General features: G+C 40.6%; 1 protein-coding gene across 6 annotated transcripts in view; it reads left to right on the forward strand.

The window, feature by feature from the left end:
- Positions 1-18,343, forward strand: part of akap9 (A kinase (PRKA) anchor protein 9) — a 69,346-nt gene extending 51,003 nt beyond the window's left edge. For 3 of the 6 annotated variants that reach the window (XM_041967050.1, XM_041967053.1, XM_041967051.1), the window contains 28 exons: positions 2,867-3,043; positions 3,576-3,680; positions 4,423-4,575; positions 4,928-5,014; positions 5,449-6,450; positions 7,669-7,800; positions 7,889-7,933; positions 8,018-8,158; positions 8,647-8,691; positions 8,838-9,707; positions 9,950-10,004; positions 10,348-10,469; positions 10,691-10,879; positions 11,067-11,234; positions 11,359-11,473; positions 11,609-11,804; positions 12,447-12,597; positions 12,723-13,061; positions 13,612-13,899; positions 13,992-14,221; positions 14,521-14,626; positions 14,831-15,025; positions 15,122-15,322; positions 15,931-16,163; positions 16,251-16,333; positions 16,426-16,567; positions 17,452-17,585; positions 17,814-18,343. In XM_041967050.1, coding sequence (XP_041822984.1) covers positions 2,867-3,043; positions 3,576-3,680; positions 4,423-4,575; positions 4,928-5,014; positions 5,449-6,450; positions 7,669-7,800; positions 7,889-7,933; positions 8,018-8,158; positions 8,647-8,691; positions 8,838-9,707; positions 9,950-10,004; positions 10,348-10,469; positions 10,691-10,879; positions 11,067-11,234; positions 11,359-11,473; positions 11,609-11,804; positions 12,447-12,597; positions 12,723-13,061; positions 13,612-13,899; positions 13,992-14,221; positions 14,521-14,626; positions 14,831-15,025; positions 15,122-15,322; positions 15,931-16,163; positions 16,251-16,333; positions 16,426-16,567; positions 17,452-17,585; positions 17,814-17,857 — 5,748 coding nt within the window. In that variant the 3' untranslated portion in view covers positions 17,858-18,343. The remainder of the gene's footprint in view (positions 1-2,866; positions 3,044-3,575; positions 3,681-4,422; positions 4,576-4,927; positions 5,015-5,448; positions 6,451-7,668; positions 7,801-7,888; positions 7,934-8,017; positions 8,159-8,646; positions 8,692-8,837; positions 9,708-9,949; positions 10,005-10,347; positions 10,470-10,690; positions 10,880-11,066; positions 11,235-11,358; positions 11,474-11,608; positions 11,805-12,446; positions 12,598-12,722; positions 13,062-13,611; positions 13,900-13,991; positions 14,222-14,520; positions 14,627-14,830; positions 15,026-15,121; positions 15,323-15,930; positions 16,164-16,250; positions 16,334-16,425; positions 16,568-17,451; positions 17,586-17,813) is intronic. The other 3 variants (XM_041967052.1, XM_041967055.1, XM_041967054.1) reach the window with 2 other exon arrangements.
- Positions 18,344-18,361: the final 18 nt, after the last annotated feature.

Here is an 18,361-nt window from a genome sequence, read left to right on the forward strand (position 1 = left end):
GTTGACTTTTAGTTTTCTGGCTTTGTCATGTTTGAAGCTTCTAGTTTGTACTTTAATGTTCCACCATGTTTGTAATTTCTAGAGTCTTTAAGTATTTTTATCGCTAAGTGCTTTTTCTTCCTCTGCTTTCATCCCACCCTTGAACTCTCCATCCTGTGATCCGTTGTGCCTCTGCCTTCTTTCTCCCATGGCTATTGCAGGTGGATGGAGTAACCTCTAAGGTATTGCTTCTAGCTTTATGCAGAACTGAAAGTCTCCCCCTGAGAGCATTTAGTAATCCTGCCTTCCCTGTAGAAATTAGAAGCCTCTCTGTTGCTCTTCCCCTCTTTTTACCTTCCTTTCCTTGGTTTATACCTGCTGTATGTTAAAAAGCCACCCCTTTCTGTTAGTTCATCATCCAAAAATAAAATTTAACAATTTTACTGTTGAGCTCAGCAGTCAATATTATGTAAGTTAGCCTATTAAAATGATTAACTAAAGGTAATAAAACGTGTAATTCATTTAACAACCAGGAAGCCTTTCATGGAGTAACTGAATCCCATATTTACAGTTCATAAACTACACTGCCTGGCTTAAAAAGAAAAAAAATAGGTACAAATCTCCTATTGGATAATTACCACATGCGCAATTATCTTTTCAACTGGCAACAAGTTATTTAACCCCAACTGATGTAATGAGCAGCTTCTCATTTCTTAAACAACCATGTGGAAAGACGCCTCCCGTGTCATGGGAAAGATGTTGGTCTGTGTAAGAAGGGTCAAATCATTGCCATCAAGCAGAGAAAATATGCAGAAACTACTCCAATTGGGTTAAGAACTGTCCAATGGCTGCACAGTGGTGTGGTGGTAAGCACTGCAGCCTCACAGCAAGATGGTCGCTGGTTCGAGCATCGGCTGGAGCGAGCTTCGAACAGTGGTCTTTCCGTGGTGCATGTTCTCCCCGTGTATGCATGGGGTCTCTCTGGGTACTTTGGCTTCCTCCCGCTGTCCAAAGACATGCATGTTAGGTTAATTGGTCACTTTAAATTCTCCCTAGGCGTGAGTGGTTGTGTCTTTGTGTTGACCCTGCGATAGACTGGTGGCCTGTCCAGGTGTACCCTGCCTCTCGCCTGCTAATTGCTGGGATTGGCTCCAACTTCCCCACCACCCTGAATTGGACGAAACGGTGTAGAAAATGGATAGATGGATGGAAATGACATTATTAAAAACTGGAAGGATAGGGGAGAACCATTGTCTTCCAGGAAGAAGTGCGGCCAGAAAACCATCTTGAATGATCGTGATTGGCGATCACTCGTTTGAAATCAGATGGTAAAAAAACACCTGTAGAACTCAGGGCTATGTTCATTGCTGAAAGTAAGAACATTTCCACATGAATGATGTGAAAAGAACTCAAGGGGTTGGGACTGAACTGCTGTGTAGCCATAAGAAAACCACTGATCAGTGAGGCTAACTGAAGAAAATAACTTCAGTTTGCTAGGGAGCTTAAAGATTGGACTCTGGAGCAATAGAAGGAGGTCATGTGGTCTGAAGAATCCAGATTTACCCTGTTCCAGAGTGATGGGAGCATCAGGGTAAGAAGAGAGGCAGATGAAGTGATGCAGCCATCATGCCTAGTGCCTACTGAACAAGCCTGTGGGGGCAGTGCTATGATCTGAGGTTGCTGCAGTCGATCAGGTCTAAGTTCAGTAACATTATGTGGAAAAAGAATTAGATCAGCTGATACCTGAATATACTGGATGAGCAGGTTATTCCATTAATGGATTTTTGTTTTCCTTTCCTGTTAGCATGGCCATATTCCAAGATGACAGTGTCAGGATTCATCAGGCTCAAATTATGACAGAGTAGCTCAGGAAGCATGAGACATAATTTTCTTACATGGATTGGCACCGCAGAGTCCAGAGCTTTGGAATGTGCTGGAGAAGGCTTTGCGCAGTGGTCGGACTCTCCCATCATCAATACAAGAAAAATTAATGCAACACTGGATGGAAACAAATCAGGTGGAGCAGCTTATCGAATCATCGCCACAGTGAATGTGTGCTGTAATGAAAGCTAAAGGCAGTCCAATGAAATAATATTAGCATGACCTTTTTCTTTTGGTGGTGACTTTTTTTTTTTTTTTTGGGCCAGGCAGTGTACGTTTTCCCTCAATTTTCAGCATGAAATTGAACCAGAAAATGTAAATAATAATACAACCACAAACAAACCACGTGGGGATGTCCATTAAAATAAAGCTTGAACTAGTCTAAATAACTAATACTGTGAAATACTGTCATGGAGAGCCATATTTGTGCTGTAGCTATATCAATAATTAATGACAGAATGGCTATAAAAAGATATGGTTTCTTTCCTCGCCATAGTTTATCTGATTTAGTTGAAACCTGTTTTTTGTAGCATGTGGTCCTTTATAAAGTGCATCATAAATGTTTGTCAGTCTTTAAAGGTGATTGTTTTTCCCACTGCTCCTATTAGCCTAACAGGAGGCTTGTTTAATGTCTACATTTCATGTTGTTTAATTAAAATACTTTGATATACTGTATAGCTTAGTTTTAAGTGCAACCTTTATAAACCCTCCCTGCTGTTAGTGTTTCTGGTTCCTCTTCATTGATCTGCTGGTCTTCTTCCATCTCACAGGTGGATCCTGTCAGTTGTTCCTGGTATGTGTTCTGCTGTGTGTTTTGTGTGACCCTCAGTCAAATCTGTATCTTCCCTCAGTCCCTGCACCTCTTTTCACACCCGACCCCCTCCTTTCTCAGGTGGATCAGCTGACCTCCCCGCTAGCTACACATGTACCAGCTACGCTGTAGCGAGCGGTGTCTGAGAGTGGATCTCATTAAATGATCCCCCCTCATTCCTCTTCTCACTACCAGGTGGAGCAGCTGACCTCCCAGCTGAAGGAGAAGGCGGACTGGTGCAGTGAGCTGCTGCTCAGCTCCGAGCAACTGCATCGTGAGTTGAAAGAGCGCGACGAAGAGATTGACAAGCTGGAGAGCCGCATCCGTGAGCTGGAGCAGGCCCTGCTGGCCAGTGCTGAGTCCCTGGAGAAGGTTAGGAGGGGGAGAGAAGGAAGCGGGAGATGAAGGTTGTGCTGGGGACAGAAGTAGAGATGGCAAAAGGAAAAAAGCAGTCAGAACAATAGCTGCAGAGCATGACTGGGTGGGTGTGTGTGTTTGTGTGTCTGTGAGAGAAAGAGAGAGGGAGCATGGAGATGAGGTGACAGTTAGAAGAGGAATAGGAGGAGTGCTGGGATGCACATAGAGGGAGAACAATGTGTGGGTGGGTTCTCCTCTGCCGCCCCGGCAGCCTGCTCTTTGTGATGACACAGAGTTATGTTAGCAACTGTTTATATTGCCCCCCAGTGTTCACTAATGGTCATGAAGAACAAGAAAAGTGAATGAAATGCTTCAGTTTTTGCAGTTTATCAGCTAAACAGAAGCACTGATCATTCATTAGTCACATTATACAAGACACAGTATGGATAACCTTGAAGTTTTGTTACGAGAGGTGTTTCTTTTGTGCTTTTCTGCGCATGCTTTTAATAACTGCTGAGCTGAATAGTTTCTTTCGTGTTTGTCGCAGGTTGAACAAAAAAAACAGCATGCATCCATCACTGAAGCAAGACACTCCACACTGGAGGCTCAGTTACAAACGGAGAGAGAAGCTCTGGAGCGGAAAGAGAAAGAGGTAGCAGGCTGCTCAGTTGTATGTCAGTTTAGAATATTCATTATCAGAGCTGTTAAATAGGCATCAATTTACATCCACTGTGTATGTTATTATCACATTAGTAGAATGTCTTGTGCGTTGTGTTCATTTTTTTATCTTGACTTCGTCTTAGAATTGTGTTTTAATTAAACTTTGACTTACAGACTCATATCTGTACATATTGTACTTAACAAATCTGAGAGCCAGACGCCTTCCACAGACTCACAGCCTTCACAGACTGAACAAACAACTTTCTGGATTCAAGCTTCACATAATAGTCTGATATGTTTGTTAGTTCCTGTGTTTGGATCTGACCTGAGCTTAAACATTGAAAGATTTATCTTCATTGTTTCATCTTAAACTGAATTCTATGGGCTGATGTAAGCTTAGAACTGTATTGGTACCATGTTGTGCTATTCTTGACAAAGAGTAGCAGGTAGCAGTAGTGGATTTTTATCTGTAAAATTCAAGCATTTTACCATGCAGTAAAACTGGAGGGTAGAATGTTGAAACCTGGCGTACAGATTTGTCATTTGGCTATATATATCCATTATTTATTTATATATATATATATATATATATATATATATATATATATATATGATAAATTTTCAAAGTTGAATGCTTTCACCAAGCCTCAAAAATTGCATTTTGCATTCATGTCTTTCCAAACCTCTAGTTTAGATAAACAAAGCCTGCACTTTTGTTTCATTTGCGACCACAGATCTGTAACCTGGAGGAGCAGCTGGAGCAGTTTAGAGAGGAGCTGGAGAACAAAAGCGAGGAGGTGCAGCAGCTTCACATGCAGCTGGAGATCCAGAGGAAGGAGATAAGCAGCCAGCAGCAATACTTGGAAACAAGGGACAGTATGCTCCAGGTAAACAAACAACCTATGTTAGTTTTTCTGAGACACCAACCACATGTATTAAAAATATTATGTGAGATAAACTACGTTTCAGTGGTTTCATTACCTGACAGTATTGCTACAATAAAAATTTTAATTCTCAAAAAAAAAAAAAAATCATTTTTTAAATGAATATATGTATAAATCTTTTCCAAATAAGACCAATATTTCTGCATCCTTATGTTTTAAAGCTTGCTGCTGCTGTTGGCACAACTCATTTGTTCTCAATCAATGAATTTTCAGTTGTTTGGCACAAAGCTGACAGTGGATGAACGTTTGACGTACTCATTAAGAGCCATTACATTATAATCTCTGACTTTTAAAGGTGATGGAGGAGAAGGACAGGGAAATAGCACTACTTAATGAACAGATCACTAAGCTTCAACACATGGACACAGGCTCTGATAACAAGGTAACGCTACATGCATATACGAAATAGAACCAAAGTCTGTTTCGAATATGCATTGGTCCGTGGATGTGCATCCGTGTGTGTGTTCTCTGGTTGCCCTTTCCTTTGAGTTGACTCCACTCGGTTCCCTTTTTTTTGTTTGTAGTTGGGTTATATTTGGTTGTTTTGTCTTGGTAAGTGGATTCACAAGATAACCTTTTGGCTTGAGGTGGTCATTTACTCGTGTGAGGTGGTCTATTAAACCTCTGAGTCCTTTTGAAGTGATTACAATTTGCAGGAGTTCACAAATTTCAAAAGATAATTAAAAAAAACCTGCATAATCTCAGGTTTTTAAGTACAAAATGGACTCAGATGTTTAAAGAGATGGTGAAATATCCATGGTCTCGTCAATTATAATATTTTTTATGAAATATTAATGCCTTTTAATATTTTTTTAGGAACTTGATGAAAGGGATGAGCTGATCAAAGACCTGGAGTCTCAAGCAGAGTGCCTGCGAAGCGAACAGGAGCGCTTAAAGAGAAATAAAGAAGAAGAACTTGACCAACTGAATGCAGTCATTGAGAAACTTCAGCAAGAACTTGCCAATATTGAGCAAAAGCAGGCTGCAGAGGAAGATGAGGACACTAAAGTGAGTGACATGTGGGGGCCAAGTAAAGACGAATACAGTGAAATGAAGCAGAGGATGAACCGAGCCACCACAGAGCTTGAGGCACTGAAAACGGAGCACAGTAAGCTGTTAGCGACTTACCTGCGTTTGAAAGAGAGCGCAGAAGCCTTAGCTGAAACGGAAAAACTGGACAGCTCAGAGGGAGAGCTGGAAGAAGCTCTCAGAGAGAAAACTGCCGGCCTTGTGGTGTTGCAGGCACAAGTAAATGCTCTAGAGCAGAGTGCAGCATCCAGAGTGGAGGAGTTAGGTCTTCGAATTCAGGAGCTTGAGGATTTGGTTGTAGAAAAGGACTCTGAGATAAGCCGCTGTCTGCTCCTTGTGGACCAAACTCAAAGCTATGCAGATGATCTGCAAAAGAAAGTCTCTAATCTGGAGGAAAACCTGAGGGAGAGTGTGGCAGCAGCGCTGGTCAGCCAGGCCACACTGGAGGCCTTCCAGCAGCAGCAGTCTATGGGATCAAAGCAGGAGCCACAAAGACACACTGAGCCACATGTTCATGACTTCAGTGACTTTGGAATACCCCAGATGGATTTTAGCGGAATGGGCCAAACAAAACCAATACCAACTGGGAAAGTTGTTCATCTGACACAGAAGCTTCGGGATCTGGAGGTCGGACTCAGTGGGATGCAGAAAGACCAGGAGCTCCAGAAGCAGCTGCTCTCCAGCTCTGAGGAGGAGGTGCTGGAGTATGAGAGGAGGCTGGCTGTGCTCATGGATCTACTCAGTCAGATGAAGACCAGAACACACCAAAGGACATCTTCGTCTGTGGAGGTAAGAGTTTGAGCAATAAGTTTATAAGTATAATATTCCATCATTTTAACCAGCTAACAGAATAATTCCACATACATATCTTTTATTACACTGTCATTATCTGTTTAGACAAAAACAAAGTGGAAGTTTAGAATATATTTGGGTCACATTGTCTCAATGCCATTTCAGCAGCCTCAGATTCAAATAACGAAGAACTGCTGTGGACAGGGATCAGCCACATGTCTTTTTTATACTTCATCTTGGTAACTGGCTACTTCTGAATCAGGACAAGCTTCTATTTCTTTTCTAGCCTCAGCACTTCCCACAGAACATACAGAGAAGTTTACCAACAGGTGCAGTTAGGCAAGAATATACATGTTTTTCTTGTACACTCTGCCATCTGATAGTCAGATTATAAGCCTTTTTAAGATGTAAAAAGACTAATTAAAATGTTTTGTCTAAAGGATGTTTATGTGAAATTTGTAAACTTTTTTAAAAAAAAAGCCAAATATTGCCTTACACATGCTACATAGAAAGTATGTTACGTAACAATTTTAGTTCAATATTTGGGCTTTATGTGTACATTTTACATGCATTGCTTAGGTGAGATAAAATTGCATATTAAAGTATTTATCTGCTTTTTCTAAAACTTGTCTGTGTAAAGATGAAGGTATAAATAGGACATAGCAGAGACTTTAAAATCTAGTGCTCAGCTGTCACAAAATGTACAAACTGGGTTTTGAAATTAGACCAAATTAAATGTAAATAATGAAAATCAGTGGGATTACAGAAGAATTGAATGACAGTTTTGATCTCTTAGGCATAAAAGAGAAGGATAGTAAATCAGTTTCAGATTCAAGAAGCTCAAGCAAACTGAAGGGAGTTGTGAAGATGAGCATCTAAAGAAAACATTGGCACAAATACATAAAAAACCACAAATCCTGTAGATGTGATGATGTGCCAGATAATATGAAGAAACACAGTAGTTCACAGCCCAATCACAGTTATTGGGTTATTTTAAGTCAACACTAGATCTATATTAGATATGTACTAAAAAGCATTCCCAGCACTCGGGGGAATGTTTATGAATGAATGAAAAATGCTTGATTAACCCCAGGAGAGGTGGGGCTTATAGCAAATCTTAATATAATATTGATTATCCAACAGAAAGTGGTCATTTTGAAAGCCACAAACAGAATTCAACTTTGCAGCTATTGTAACTCTGACCTTGTTTATCAGGGGTCCGATGAGCAGCCGCTCGTGTCTCAGCTTCATCTGGAGTTGCAGCTGGTCAGAGATGAGGCTGCAGCCACCAAAGAGCAGCTCAGTGGCTACAAGGAGAGCTGCAGCAGACTGGAACAAGAACTCAGAGTATGTGTTGTTGTCTGTGCTAGTGTATAACTCCAATAAGTGTTTCTAGTGTTTAGTAACACTGACAAACGTATGTTTCTATTTCAAGGAAAAAACTACAACAATAGAGAGACTCCAGGACCAACTTCAGAAGGTAAAAATTTAAGTTTGATCTTCACAGTTTTCTCAACAATAAGCACGGAAGGTCAAATTTAATGCTTCGCTCTTGTTGCTCTAGGTGTCTTCTAGTGGTGGTGAAGAGACAAAGATGTCTGAGCTGGAAGAGGAACTGATAGAGGCTCAGAATGAAGCAGCTATGACCAAAGAAGAACTGAACAGCTGCAAAGAAAGTTTGGAGAAACTGCAGGAACTGCTGCAGGTCAGACTATTAAGATTCGTAATATCGTCTCAGTCAAAGTGTGTCCTAATCCAGGTGCTGTGTAGCTGAAAATGCCTTAAAGCAGACAGGGAAATAACTATCCTTTGTTTGCCTTAAGATGAACAAAAAGGTGTTTTCACATTTACTTTATCAATATACCTTTTAAAAGGGAATAGGGGCTGCTGCTCTCAAGTCTTAGCTTTTTAAACTGTAAATCTACAGTTATACAAACTGAAATCTGTTTAATGACGTAAAAGTAACACCATGTTTGTGGGTTGATGGTAGTTTGATTCCTGTTAACTTTAAAGTAACTGTTGCTCCTGCTGTTCATCCTGTGGGGCTAAGCTAACTGGCTGCTGGTAGTAGCTTCATACTTTGCATAGCGTTAGAGTTGTATTGGCTTTGTTTAACTTAACTCATTGCCAGAAAACTGTTTTTTCTAATTGCAGTGCTTGTAATGAACTTTAACTACGTACACTCTATTTTAGGAGCGAGAAATGACCATTGCTCAGCTTAAAGGGGAACTTTTCCAAGTAAGTTAGAAATCTTTAACTTATTTGTCATTGAGACACAACTCACAAGTTTATCTTTGTATTTAGATGTTTTTTTAATGAAAATATTCTTTGATGATACCTGACAGTTTGTATAATACTTGATATCTTGTCCTATCATCTTCAAGGTAAAAGCTGCAGAAGATAGAGCTGACATGACTGAGATCATCCAGGAGCTTAACGAGGTCAAAAGCAATGCAGCTTCCACCAAAGAAGAACTCAAAAGGTACCAGGAGCATAACAAGAAACTTCAAGAGGACCTCCAAGTTAGTGACGTCTCTATTTCTAGTCTCAAAGAGGAGCTTCAGGAGATGAAAAGGAATGTGGATACCACCAAAGAGGAACTCAACAGCTACAGGAAACACAATGAGAAACTTCTTGAGGAACTCCACGTTCGTGAACTCTCTATTTCAAAGCTTAAAGAAGAACTCCAAGAGGTACGAACAACCGTTATGAAGACAGCAGAATCTGGTCCTCCTTCTCCATCTCCCTCCCCCTCTCCATCTCCTCATCCTCCCTCCTCTACCTTTTCCTCCTCCACCACACAACCCAAAAGGAAAGGAAGCAAACAGCCGGTGGCTAAGGGAAGCAGTGCCAAAGATAAACCATCCCTCTCCAGGAAAAACTCTGCCCCTTCCAGCCAGTCATCCAACAAGTCTCACAGCCCTCGGTCGAACAGCAGCTTGGAGCACCAACATGTAGCTGTGACAGACTCGTTCACACAAACCGAACCTCTCCAAATGTCTGATCTCAGTCCGGACAGCAAGTCTGCCGCCAAAGAGAAGATGGAAGAAGTGATCACAGACTTCCAGGAGAAGATTGTGCAGATGCAGGAGCTCCACGCAGCAGAAATCCTTGATATGGAGGCTCGGCACATTTCAGAGAGCGAGAACCTCCGTAGGGACACACAGGCGCTGGAGGATGAATGTAAAACCCTGAAAGCTGTCATCGACAAACTGCGCTCAGCCGAGGTGAGGCTGGGAAACAAAGAGGAACATGTTAGTATTTATATTATGTTCACAGTAAATTATTCACACCTGTTTTGTGTGAAAGAGCTTGTAGACATTGCCAGAAAACACTTGTGAAAACCTGCATCTCTTTTAGTTGATACGTTTGCATTGCTGTGGTGGTTACTTGTAGGTTTTGCATTTTAATTAAAAAATACTTTGATATTTAATTTTTTGGGATATTTTCCCCATAAAGAAAACAGAGAAAATAAGTTTAATCTCTTCTTGTTCAGGGTCCCTCTTCAAGACAAGATCGTACATCTCAGTTTAAAGACGGCTATATGAGTGGTAAGACAAAATACATCTGTAATTCACAAAACTGAAACACAGCCAATAAGTGTATTCCCTAAATTTAAAGCTATAGCTTTAATCACTCTTAATTATTTTGTATTTTATCAGGTTTATTTGTATGTTTTGGACTTTTGCTTGAAGAAACCATTTTAAAAAAGTAATTTTTTTTAAGCAACATTGTCCTGAGGGGTGTTTAGCAAGTCTCCTTATTTGCTCAAGTGTTGTATATTACTCAGTCAGTTAGCTCATTTATCCTTAAGTCTGCTTTTAGTTTGTTTCATAAGGTACTGTTCAGTAGTTTTATTGTTTGCTTCAAGAAAGGTATTTTGTTGTCGTGCAGACAGCAGCTCAGATTACAGCCAGAGAACTGGATGTGAACTCCCGAGCTTGCAACAGGAGTTCAGGACAACACCAGAGGGTGCCAGAAGAGAGAATGATGATCCGCTACCTGACCAGATTAAGGTAAAGCTATCATTTATCTGTGACTCATGAATGAAGCAAGAAAGGTTTTACTATAACTGTATTGTATGTTGTGAGAGATTCTACCAGGGAAATTTCTGTTAGGCCATTTTGTGTTTGGCTACTTTCTAAAACATCACATTTGTTTTCTATGTGTTATTTAAAAATAGAAAAAGAATAAACATGATCACAACAGTATTTCCTTGTGGTACTTGTCTCATTAGACGTTGCTTCGTGAGGTACATCAGGAAGGCATGCAGGTTCTTCATCTGTCAGAGCTCCCAATTTCTGAAGGCGAGCCAGGCAGCCAGTTCCACGTCGAGGGCTGGATGAAAGAGAGAGATGCCCTACTAGCGACTATAGAGTCTTTAAAAGGCCTCATCACCCAGATGCAGACACACAGACAAACACAGGTACAAGAAGCTTCAACACAAAACATTATGAGAGTTTGAGTTCATAGAATCAACAAGAAATGATCTTCCTCAGATGTCATGCACTTCATTTTGGAAAAACTTGCTTTATTAGAAACTAAGTGAAAAGAAACTCTTCTGTATTTATTCTCATGGCTTTGTGTGTGTGTGTTTCTATAACTTTGAGTAGACATCAGGTGGTGCAGACTGGCGTGCAGAGCTCCTGGAATCAGTGCGGCAGGTGTTTGTGAGGGAGAGGAGTGTGCTGAAGCATGCCCTCTACAGCCAGCTGGACCTGCTGGACACCAACGATGCCATCATTCACCTCAATCAGCTGGAGCGCCGGCTGGCTGAACAGGTCAGAAATGCCTGATTAATAAATAATTACTTAACTAGACAGATTTTTTTTTTTTCCGTTCTGTTATCATCATTTGATGGTTAATGACAGTCAATAACCAAACACATTAATTGTTCGGATTCAGGACGCCCAGCACAGAGAGGCCATGAGTTCACTCTTCACTGCAGACAGGTCAAGTCTTATCTCTGAGATTCATCAGCTCCGTGGTCAGCTACAACAACTTCATCAAGTTAAACCAGGTTAAAAATTCACTTTAATCCTTTGTTTTAAACATAAATATCCACATTTTGTATTTGTACTCCTTCATTAGTCGCTTGCTTTGACTAGATTGAGGTTCTCAGCAGATTAATAATATTCAGTTTTTCATTGTTTAGTCTCCCAGCCTGGCCTCTTATTGGCTGCTGAATGTAGTACGAAGGAGCAGAGGGCGGGTGAAGGAGCTGATGGAACAACTGAGGCGAACAGGCTGCTGGTGGAGGAGCTGAAGGGTGAACTGTCCCAAACTAAACTAGAGCTGGAGACGACACTTAGGGCCCAACACAAACACCTCAAAGAGCTGGACACACTCAGGTTAGATATGAAGCCTAAATGTATGGATTTGACTGACCAGGGGGATGTACTATGGGAAACGTTCAACAAAAACTAGCTGTCTTTGTGTTAGCTGGCTCAACAAAATATACAATTATACACGGAGATAACCACTGCTACGGCAGTGGTTATGATCTTTCCTCCACAAGCTGAAATCAGTATGATCATTTATAACAAACATTATCTTATCTTATATGTAACTAAGATCTCTAGTGTGATTTAGTCTTGAAGAGATGTATTTGTACCATGTTCCACTGGTACAATTTAGCATGAAGGAGCAGACGACAGAAGAAGGAAAGAAGATGCAGAAAAGAAGAATTTGAGTCATCGTAAATTTCTGTTTTATAAAAATGTAATTTTTAACACTTTTTTTAGAGCTAAAATTGAATTATGAAAAGAAAATCAATAAAAGTGATATTATGCATGCAAGTTTGGGGAAAAAAGGAAACATGTTCAGTGTTGGAAAGCATGATGAACCAGTCAGAACCTTCAGCTCAAGAACAAGCTTTGAATTTGCATGTGGAAGTAGGGAATAAAGACTGAGACCGGTCTGATTTTCTTCCGTGGTGAACGAGGTGTTTAGCAGTGATTTAGCTTGTTAAAATGTTCTTAACATGTCAACAGGGTAGAGATATCGCAGAAAGCTGCAGAAGTGGATGTACTGAATGACCAGCTGATGGAGGAGAGGAAAAGAAGCAGAGATCTTCAGTGGGCAGTGGAGAAGGAGAGGTGCCGAACTGGGAGAAATGAGGAGAGTAAACGAGAGGATCTGGAGGTAAGACGGCTGAAGTGTCTGCTGTAAGTTCACTAGTTAACATACATTTTAAATACTTAAGCATGTCAGACTTTCTCTGCATTTGCTTTTCATTTTAAGAACAAGTTTTCTTTTTTTCTATCTAGGACCTGCACCTAAATCTGGAGGAGCAGAAGACCTGTGTAGCCAAGCTGACCCAAACCCTGGAGGAGGAGCGTCGAGCCTCCTCTCAGCTTTCTCAACAGGTGGAACAGGAGCGTCTTAGCTTCCACAGACGCATGCAGGAACTGCAGGTCCAGCTGGAAACTGAGCAAGCTAAGGCCCAGGAGATGACTACAGCACTAAGGAGGGAGAGAGAGATGCGAGCTGGTCTCTCCTCTGACAGCGGGCCCTCCAACGAAGAGCACAAGGACAGAGGGGGCTTTGAAGATGGAGGAAGTCTGCTGGAAAGACTGCAGAGGGAGCTGGATGATCAGCATGCACAGGTGGGATCTTTCTTGCTTTCTTTACTTTAGAAAAACTTGTCCTGCTTTTTTGTTGTACTTTATAATAAACAACTCTTGGTGTATATGATGTTTCAAAGACAAATGTTGTTTAGCCATGTAGAAACTATTATATAATTTCAAAAATTTATTTAAATTATTTCTTGTGGCTGTAAATGCAAAAAAAAAAAAGAAAAAAAAAACAAAATAAAACATTTTGAATTGTTTAGATAATATGGACAAACCATATGGGCTTTGTAGAGATTCTTTGACGTTTCTTATGTTTTTAGGGTTCATTATTATTTCTCTTTAAGGTGGAAAGTGAGGTGAAGGGTTTTAAGTTGTTTGCCATTTGCAGCTTTGCACTAAGATGTCTCTAAATCCTACACGCTGCTCCTTTGAAGAAAGACACTAAAATTCTTCATGTATTTATTTATTTGAAAAATTAAATAATAACCTAGACATAGAAGTTTGAGGCGGAGATACTACTGGGACTGTTCTCTCCTTTATCAGCTGCACATTTTTTACCTATGAAGATTTTGTTCCTCTCAAGGTGGTGCATCTCTTCAGTGAGGTGGAGGTTCAGAAACTTGAGGTGTTGCGAAAAGAAGAGGAGCTGATATTGGCCAATCAGAGGTCCAGACTAGACCAGGAGGCACTGCTGGAGTCCCGGACTCAGCTTGAGAACCTGGAAGCACGAATGTTGGAGGTCCAGGAGCAGCTGGAGAGAGAGCTGGCAAAAATAAATCATCTGGAGGAAGAGAAGGAGAGATTGGAGGAGAGGTTGAACCAGTTAGGAGAGAATAGGGGGAGTGGTCCTCCCCAGCCTGACACCCAGAGTGTGAGTGACACAGATTGACATAATACTGGTTCTTACTTCTCAGTGATGCTGTTAAGTATTTTAAGCCTTGGTTGTTATTATGTGAACAACAGCCTATCTGGCACAGTGAGTCTACTGATCGGACCAAAGACTGGGTGTTTCAGCAGAAGAGTGGAAATCCTCCGTCAGCGAGCTCCAGCACATCTGCTCACGTGGAAGTCCCTCCAGCAGGCCACAGCTACGGGCCACACCATGGCCCTTGGCGCACAGTTGACAGGATCGTGGGAAAACTTCATCTCATTACTTCAAAGGTCCGCAGCATGGCCAGCAAGACTACAGAAGGGTAATAAAAGCAGCCAAAATTACACTTTTATTGATATTTTGATTTGATAACTATAAAGATAATTAAGGGTGTTTTTTTTTTTTGTAGAAGGAAACTTCTCAGTCCCTTTCTTTAAATCAGTTTCATTTCTTTTTTTTTTCATGTTAAATGATTGATTGTTGAAGCTGTTTTGCAGAGGTTTTATGTGTTTATACTCAGCTCAAACCAACAGAACACATTAATGTATTTTTCTTTACAGTCTTATTTGTAATAATCATTTAAATTTAGCGTTTGATTAATGACTAATGTGGCCTGTACAGGCTGACTGCAGAGGTCGACAGTGAAGAGTTGTCATGGGTTCAGTCCAATGTTGATGAGGTCATCACCATGTTACAGCAATCACCAGGTCTACCCTCCATCCCAGAGGTTAGCTTATCTTTTTTTTTTCCTTATGATATTCTGGATTGTTTTTTATTTATTGTAAGTGGATGATATGACAAAACATTTGAGGCAGAGATTTCATTGAAAAGAAAAAACCTCATTAATGAGCTACAGTCAGCTGTTCTCGTTGCTTCATTCTAAACAACATCTGTCAAGCTTGGTTGTGACTGCTTGTCTGTTTTTCCTCAGAGTGTGTCCCTGCTGGCAGGAAGCTCCTCGAGCTCCTCCAACACCCTGACGGAGCGTCTGCTGAGGCAGAATGCAGAGCTGACAGGTTTTGTCAGCCGTCTGACAGAAGAGAAGAATGATCTGAGGAACCACACGCTGCGATTGGAAGATGAGCTCAGACGCTATCGGCAGGCTGGACTGGGATCAGGCGACAGCGTGAGAAAACAAATATGCATTATTTGTTTCTGTTTATGTGGATATACAACAGTATTTCTTATGCAAAAGTCAAATATTCTTTTAAATCCTTTGCAGTCCAGCAGAAAAGGAGTGTCAAAGATGGATTCAGCCAATTTGCTGCTCTCTCAGGAGAGAGAGGCTTGGAATCGAGAGAAGATCCGTCTGGAAAAAGGTTTACACCTGGCACAGTCCCAGGTGGCCCGACTCAGGGGAGAAATCAGGTCCGAAACTTTGCGAGAGATATCTGGACCAGAAGCTGACAATGCTGCACTGAAGGTCAGAGAAAACAACTGAAAATCTTACTTAAAATCAAAATGTTACTGTAGATACAAAGAAGCCATAAAAACCTACATTAAATTGCTGCTGAGAACTCAGAAACATGTTTCTGATTGTTGTAGAAAAATTACCAAGAGTCTGGAATGAGTAAAAGTACAACAAAATTTATTGAAGGGAAAATGAACACAGACAAATTACTTGCAAGTAATTGCAGCGTCAGGAGAGACTCTGGGGAGGCAAGAGGAAAAACAATAGTTATACATTTCAGTTGGGAGGACACACAACTCCAAGAGCTGGCTTCAAAGTTGTCTCCACAAGAACCAGTCTAAGGACCAAATAAAGGTCATCTTACCCTCGTAGTGAACAGAGCATGAATATGAAGAGAATAAACCTTAAAAGTGAATTAAAATGTACAATGGAAAAAGTGTAATATAGTAACAATCAATGAATAAATGAATGAATATATAATAAAGAAATAAAGGGATAAATTAACCCATAATGAAGTTAATGTATGCAGCAATAGGGCATAATAAGTCAAATTTCTTCCTCACTAAACACAGTGCTCCTAAAACTAAATCACTTTCTTCTTTTTTTGTCATCACCTTCAGAGAATGTATGGCAAGTACCTGAGGTCAGAAAGCTTTCGCAAAGCACTGATCTACCAGAAAAAGTATCTGCTGTTACTGCTGGGCGGCTTCCAGGAGTGTGAGGAAGCCACGCTGACGCTCCTGTCCAGAATGGGTGGACGGCCTTCGCTCTCCAGCCTGGAATCATTCAGCCATCGCCGCCGAGGACTAATGCGCTTCCGTTCTGCCGTCCGAGTCTCTATCGCCCTCTCTCGGTATCGTCTCCATCGCCATCTCTTGAGTTGTTTTTTTTTTAAATAGAGAATAATATGCTTTATAACTAATTAACTTTCTTTATCTAGAATGCGTTTCCTCGTGAAGCGATGGCACAAGGCGACAGGGATGAGCACCACAACCTCCTGCGGTGTCAACAAGAATGGGGCAGGTCAGATATCACAAACAAAACAAGTCATGCGATTTGGTCCTCTTGTGTGTTTAAAAGTGATTCATATGGTTTGTTTTTTTTATCTCTTTCAGGCTCAGAGGTGAGGGACTCGCCCTTCCTTCACCCAGGCGGTGTGGAGATGTACAGAGAAAGAGGAGGAGGCGGAGTCTCCAGCAGCAGGGGAAGAAGTGGACGTGAATCCCCACGATCAGGCGTCTCCTCCACACCCCACAGGTATAACGTTCAGTCCAGTGCTTGAAACAATGAACCAAGTGTTAGTAATCAGTATTCTTTGCTTCTGTACCATTAGATGTAAAACCACTAGTTGGATGTGTTCATTTAAGATTAAAAAAGTAAGCAAATTCTCAAATTTAAAAATTCTGACTTCAGAAAATAGTTTAATTACTGAGCACTGACTGGTTGAATTTATCAGCACAGACTTTACTTTTAAGCAAACTTCCCCTAATCCTAATATGGTTTAATGTTGGCCCACTTTATGCAAGCTCTTTTCTGCTTGCAAAAAAAATAAAAAAGTATGGTTTTACCTCTACCTTGCATAGCGGGCTCTACAGTTTCCTAATGTTTTAAGCTTAGTATTTACTTCTTTGGGTATACCTCTGGTCCTGATTTTTATCTCATCTGCTATGTAAACTTTCAGTCTGAGGGATTGAAAGGGTTGGTCTTTTTTAGACCGCATTATTAGTTTGGGTTGATACAAGGGTTCCTTCACTGATGCTGCTGTTCCATCAGCTTCTACTTCATGGCAAACCTGTACTTTGGTGTTTCCTATTGTTCTTTTTGAACATGCAAACCTATTTCCTCTCAACTGAGAGTGATTGTGTGAGTCTTGTTCCAGATGCAGGGAAAGATGGTACACCTCTCATTAACTTGTACTTACCAAGAGTTATTTTAATTGATAATTATCTAATCTGTGGTTACTCAGAATTGGCTCATTTCTGACTTGTATACATCCACAGTACTCTTCTTTTTACTGTGATCTAAATTTTATACAGGATCATGAAAGTACCCATCTTATCAGTTTTTAAGTTCTGTGTTATAAAAGCAGAAAATATTAAGCTTGTGCATTACAGATTTTTTTTTTTTTTTTTTTTTTGCAGGTTTCACGTAGCTGCAGATCATGGCGCTCTCACCTGTTCCCACCTGCAGCAGAGCTATGACCCCGACCGAGCCCTCACTGACTACATCTCCAGACTGGAGGCCCTGCAGAGGAGGCTGGGCAGTGTGACATCAGGTAACACAGTTCAGTTCAGTGGTTAAACACGACTGTGACGGCCAGTTTTTAAAGCTTAATTTTGACCCTGAAGGACATAATTAAGAGTCCATGTGTATATACTTTACTGCATTTATAATTATACACTAATGCTTAAAAAATGGTAGTTTACATTCTAACTTATCATGTACAAGTGCAAAATATTGTTTAGAGTTTAAATTTACTAAAGTGCTTTTGCTTTCTCTACAGGTGCTTCTTCATATGCTCAACTGCACTTTGGCTTGAGAAGATAGATGCTGACAAATTACTTTGGCTTGAAGAAACTGAGTTGCCTTTTTCTTGTGCTGAGCGTTCTGCTGTTTTCTATCATTCTGGTGTGGACTGTATCTCTCCATGTGGACCAAAAGACATTTTTTATTAGTGTACGACATGTTGTGTTCGGGCTTTTTGTCGCCAGCACTTGAAAAACAGCTATGTTTGTAATTTAATCTGCCTCTTTGTTGAGGATGATCTACAATCATGTATATTTGTCTAATGCTAATTTAAAGACTGATTAATTTAAATGTTTGTGTTGTATGGGTGGAGCATTATGTAGAGAATGTTTGGGTTTACTGTTAAGGAGGCTGCTACTGGATATTCTACACTACACTGTGTTTTGTTTAGGCGAGACAGACTACAGAAGACATTTGTAGAGAACGTATTTTTGTAAAGCGTAGAAGCTTTGAATTTTTGGGGTATTTTGTCAAAAACTTAAATAAAGAGGATGACCTTATTTCAAATACGTTCGTGTTTGTTAT

Source organism: Melanotaenia boesemani, chromosome 17, assembly GCF_017639745.1.
Source record: "Melanotaenia boesemani isolate fMelBoe1 chromosome 17, fMelBoe1.pri, whole genome shotgun sequence".
Lineage (NCBI taxonomy): Eukaryota > Metazoa > Chordata > Actinopteri > Atheriniformes > Melanotaeniidae > Melanotaenia > Melanotaenia boesemani.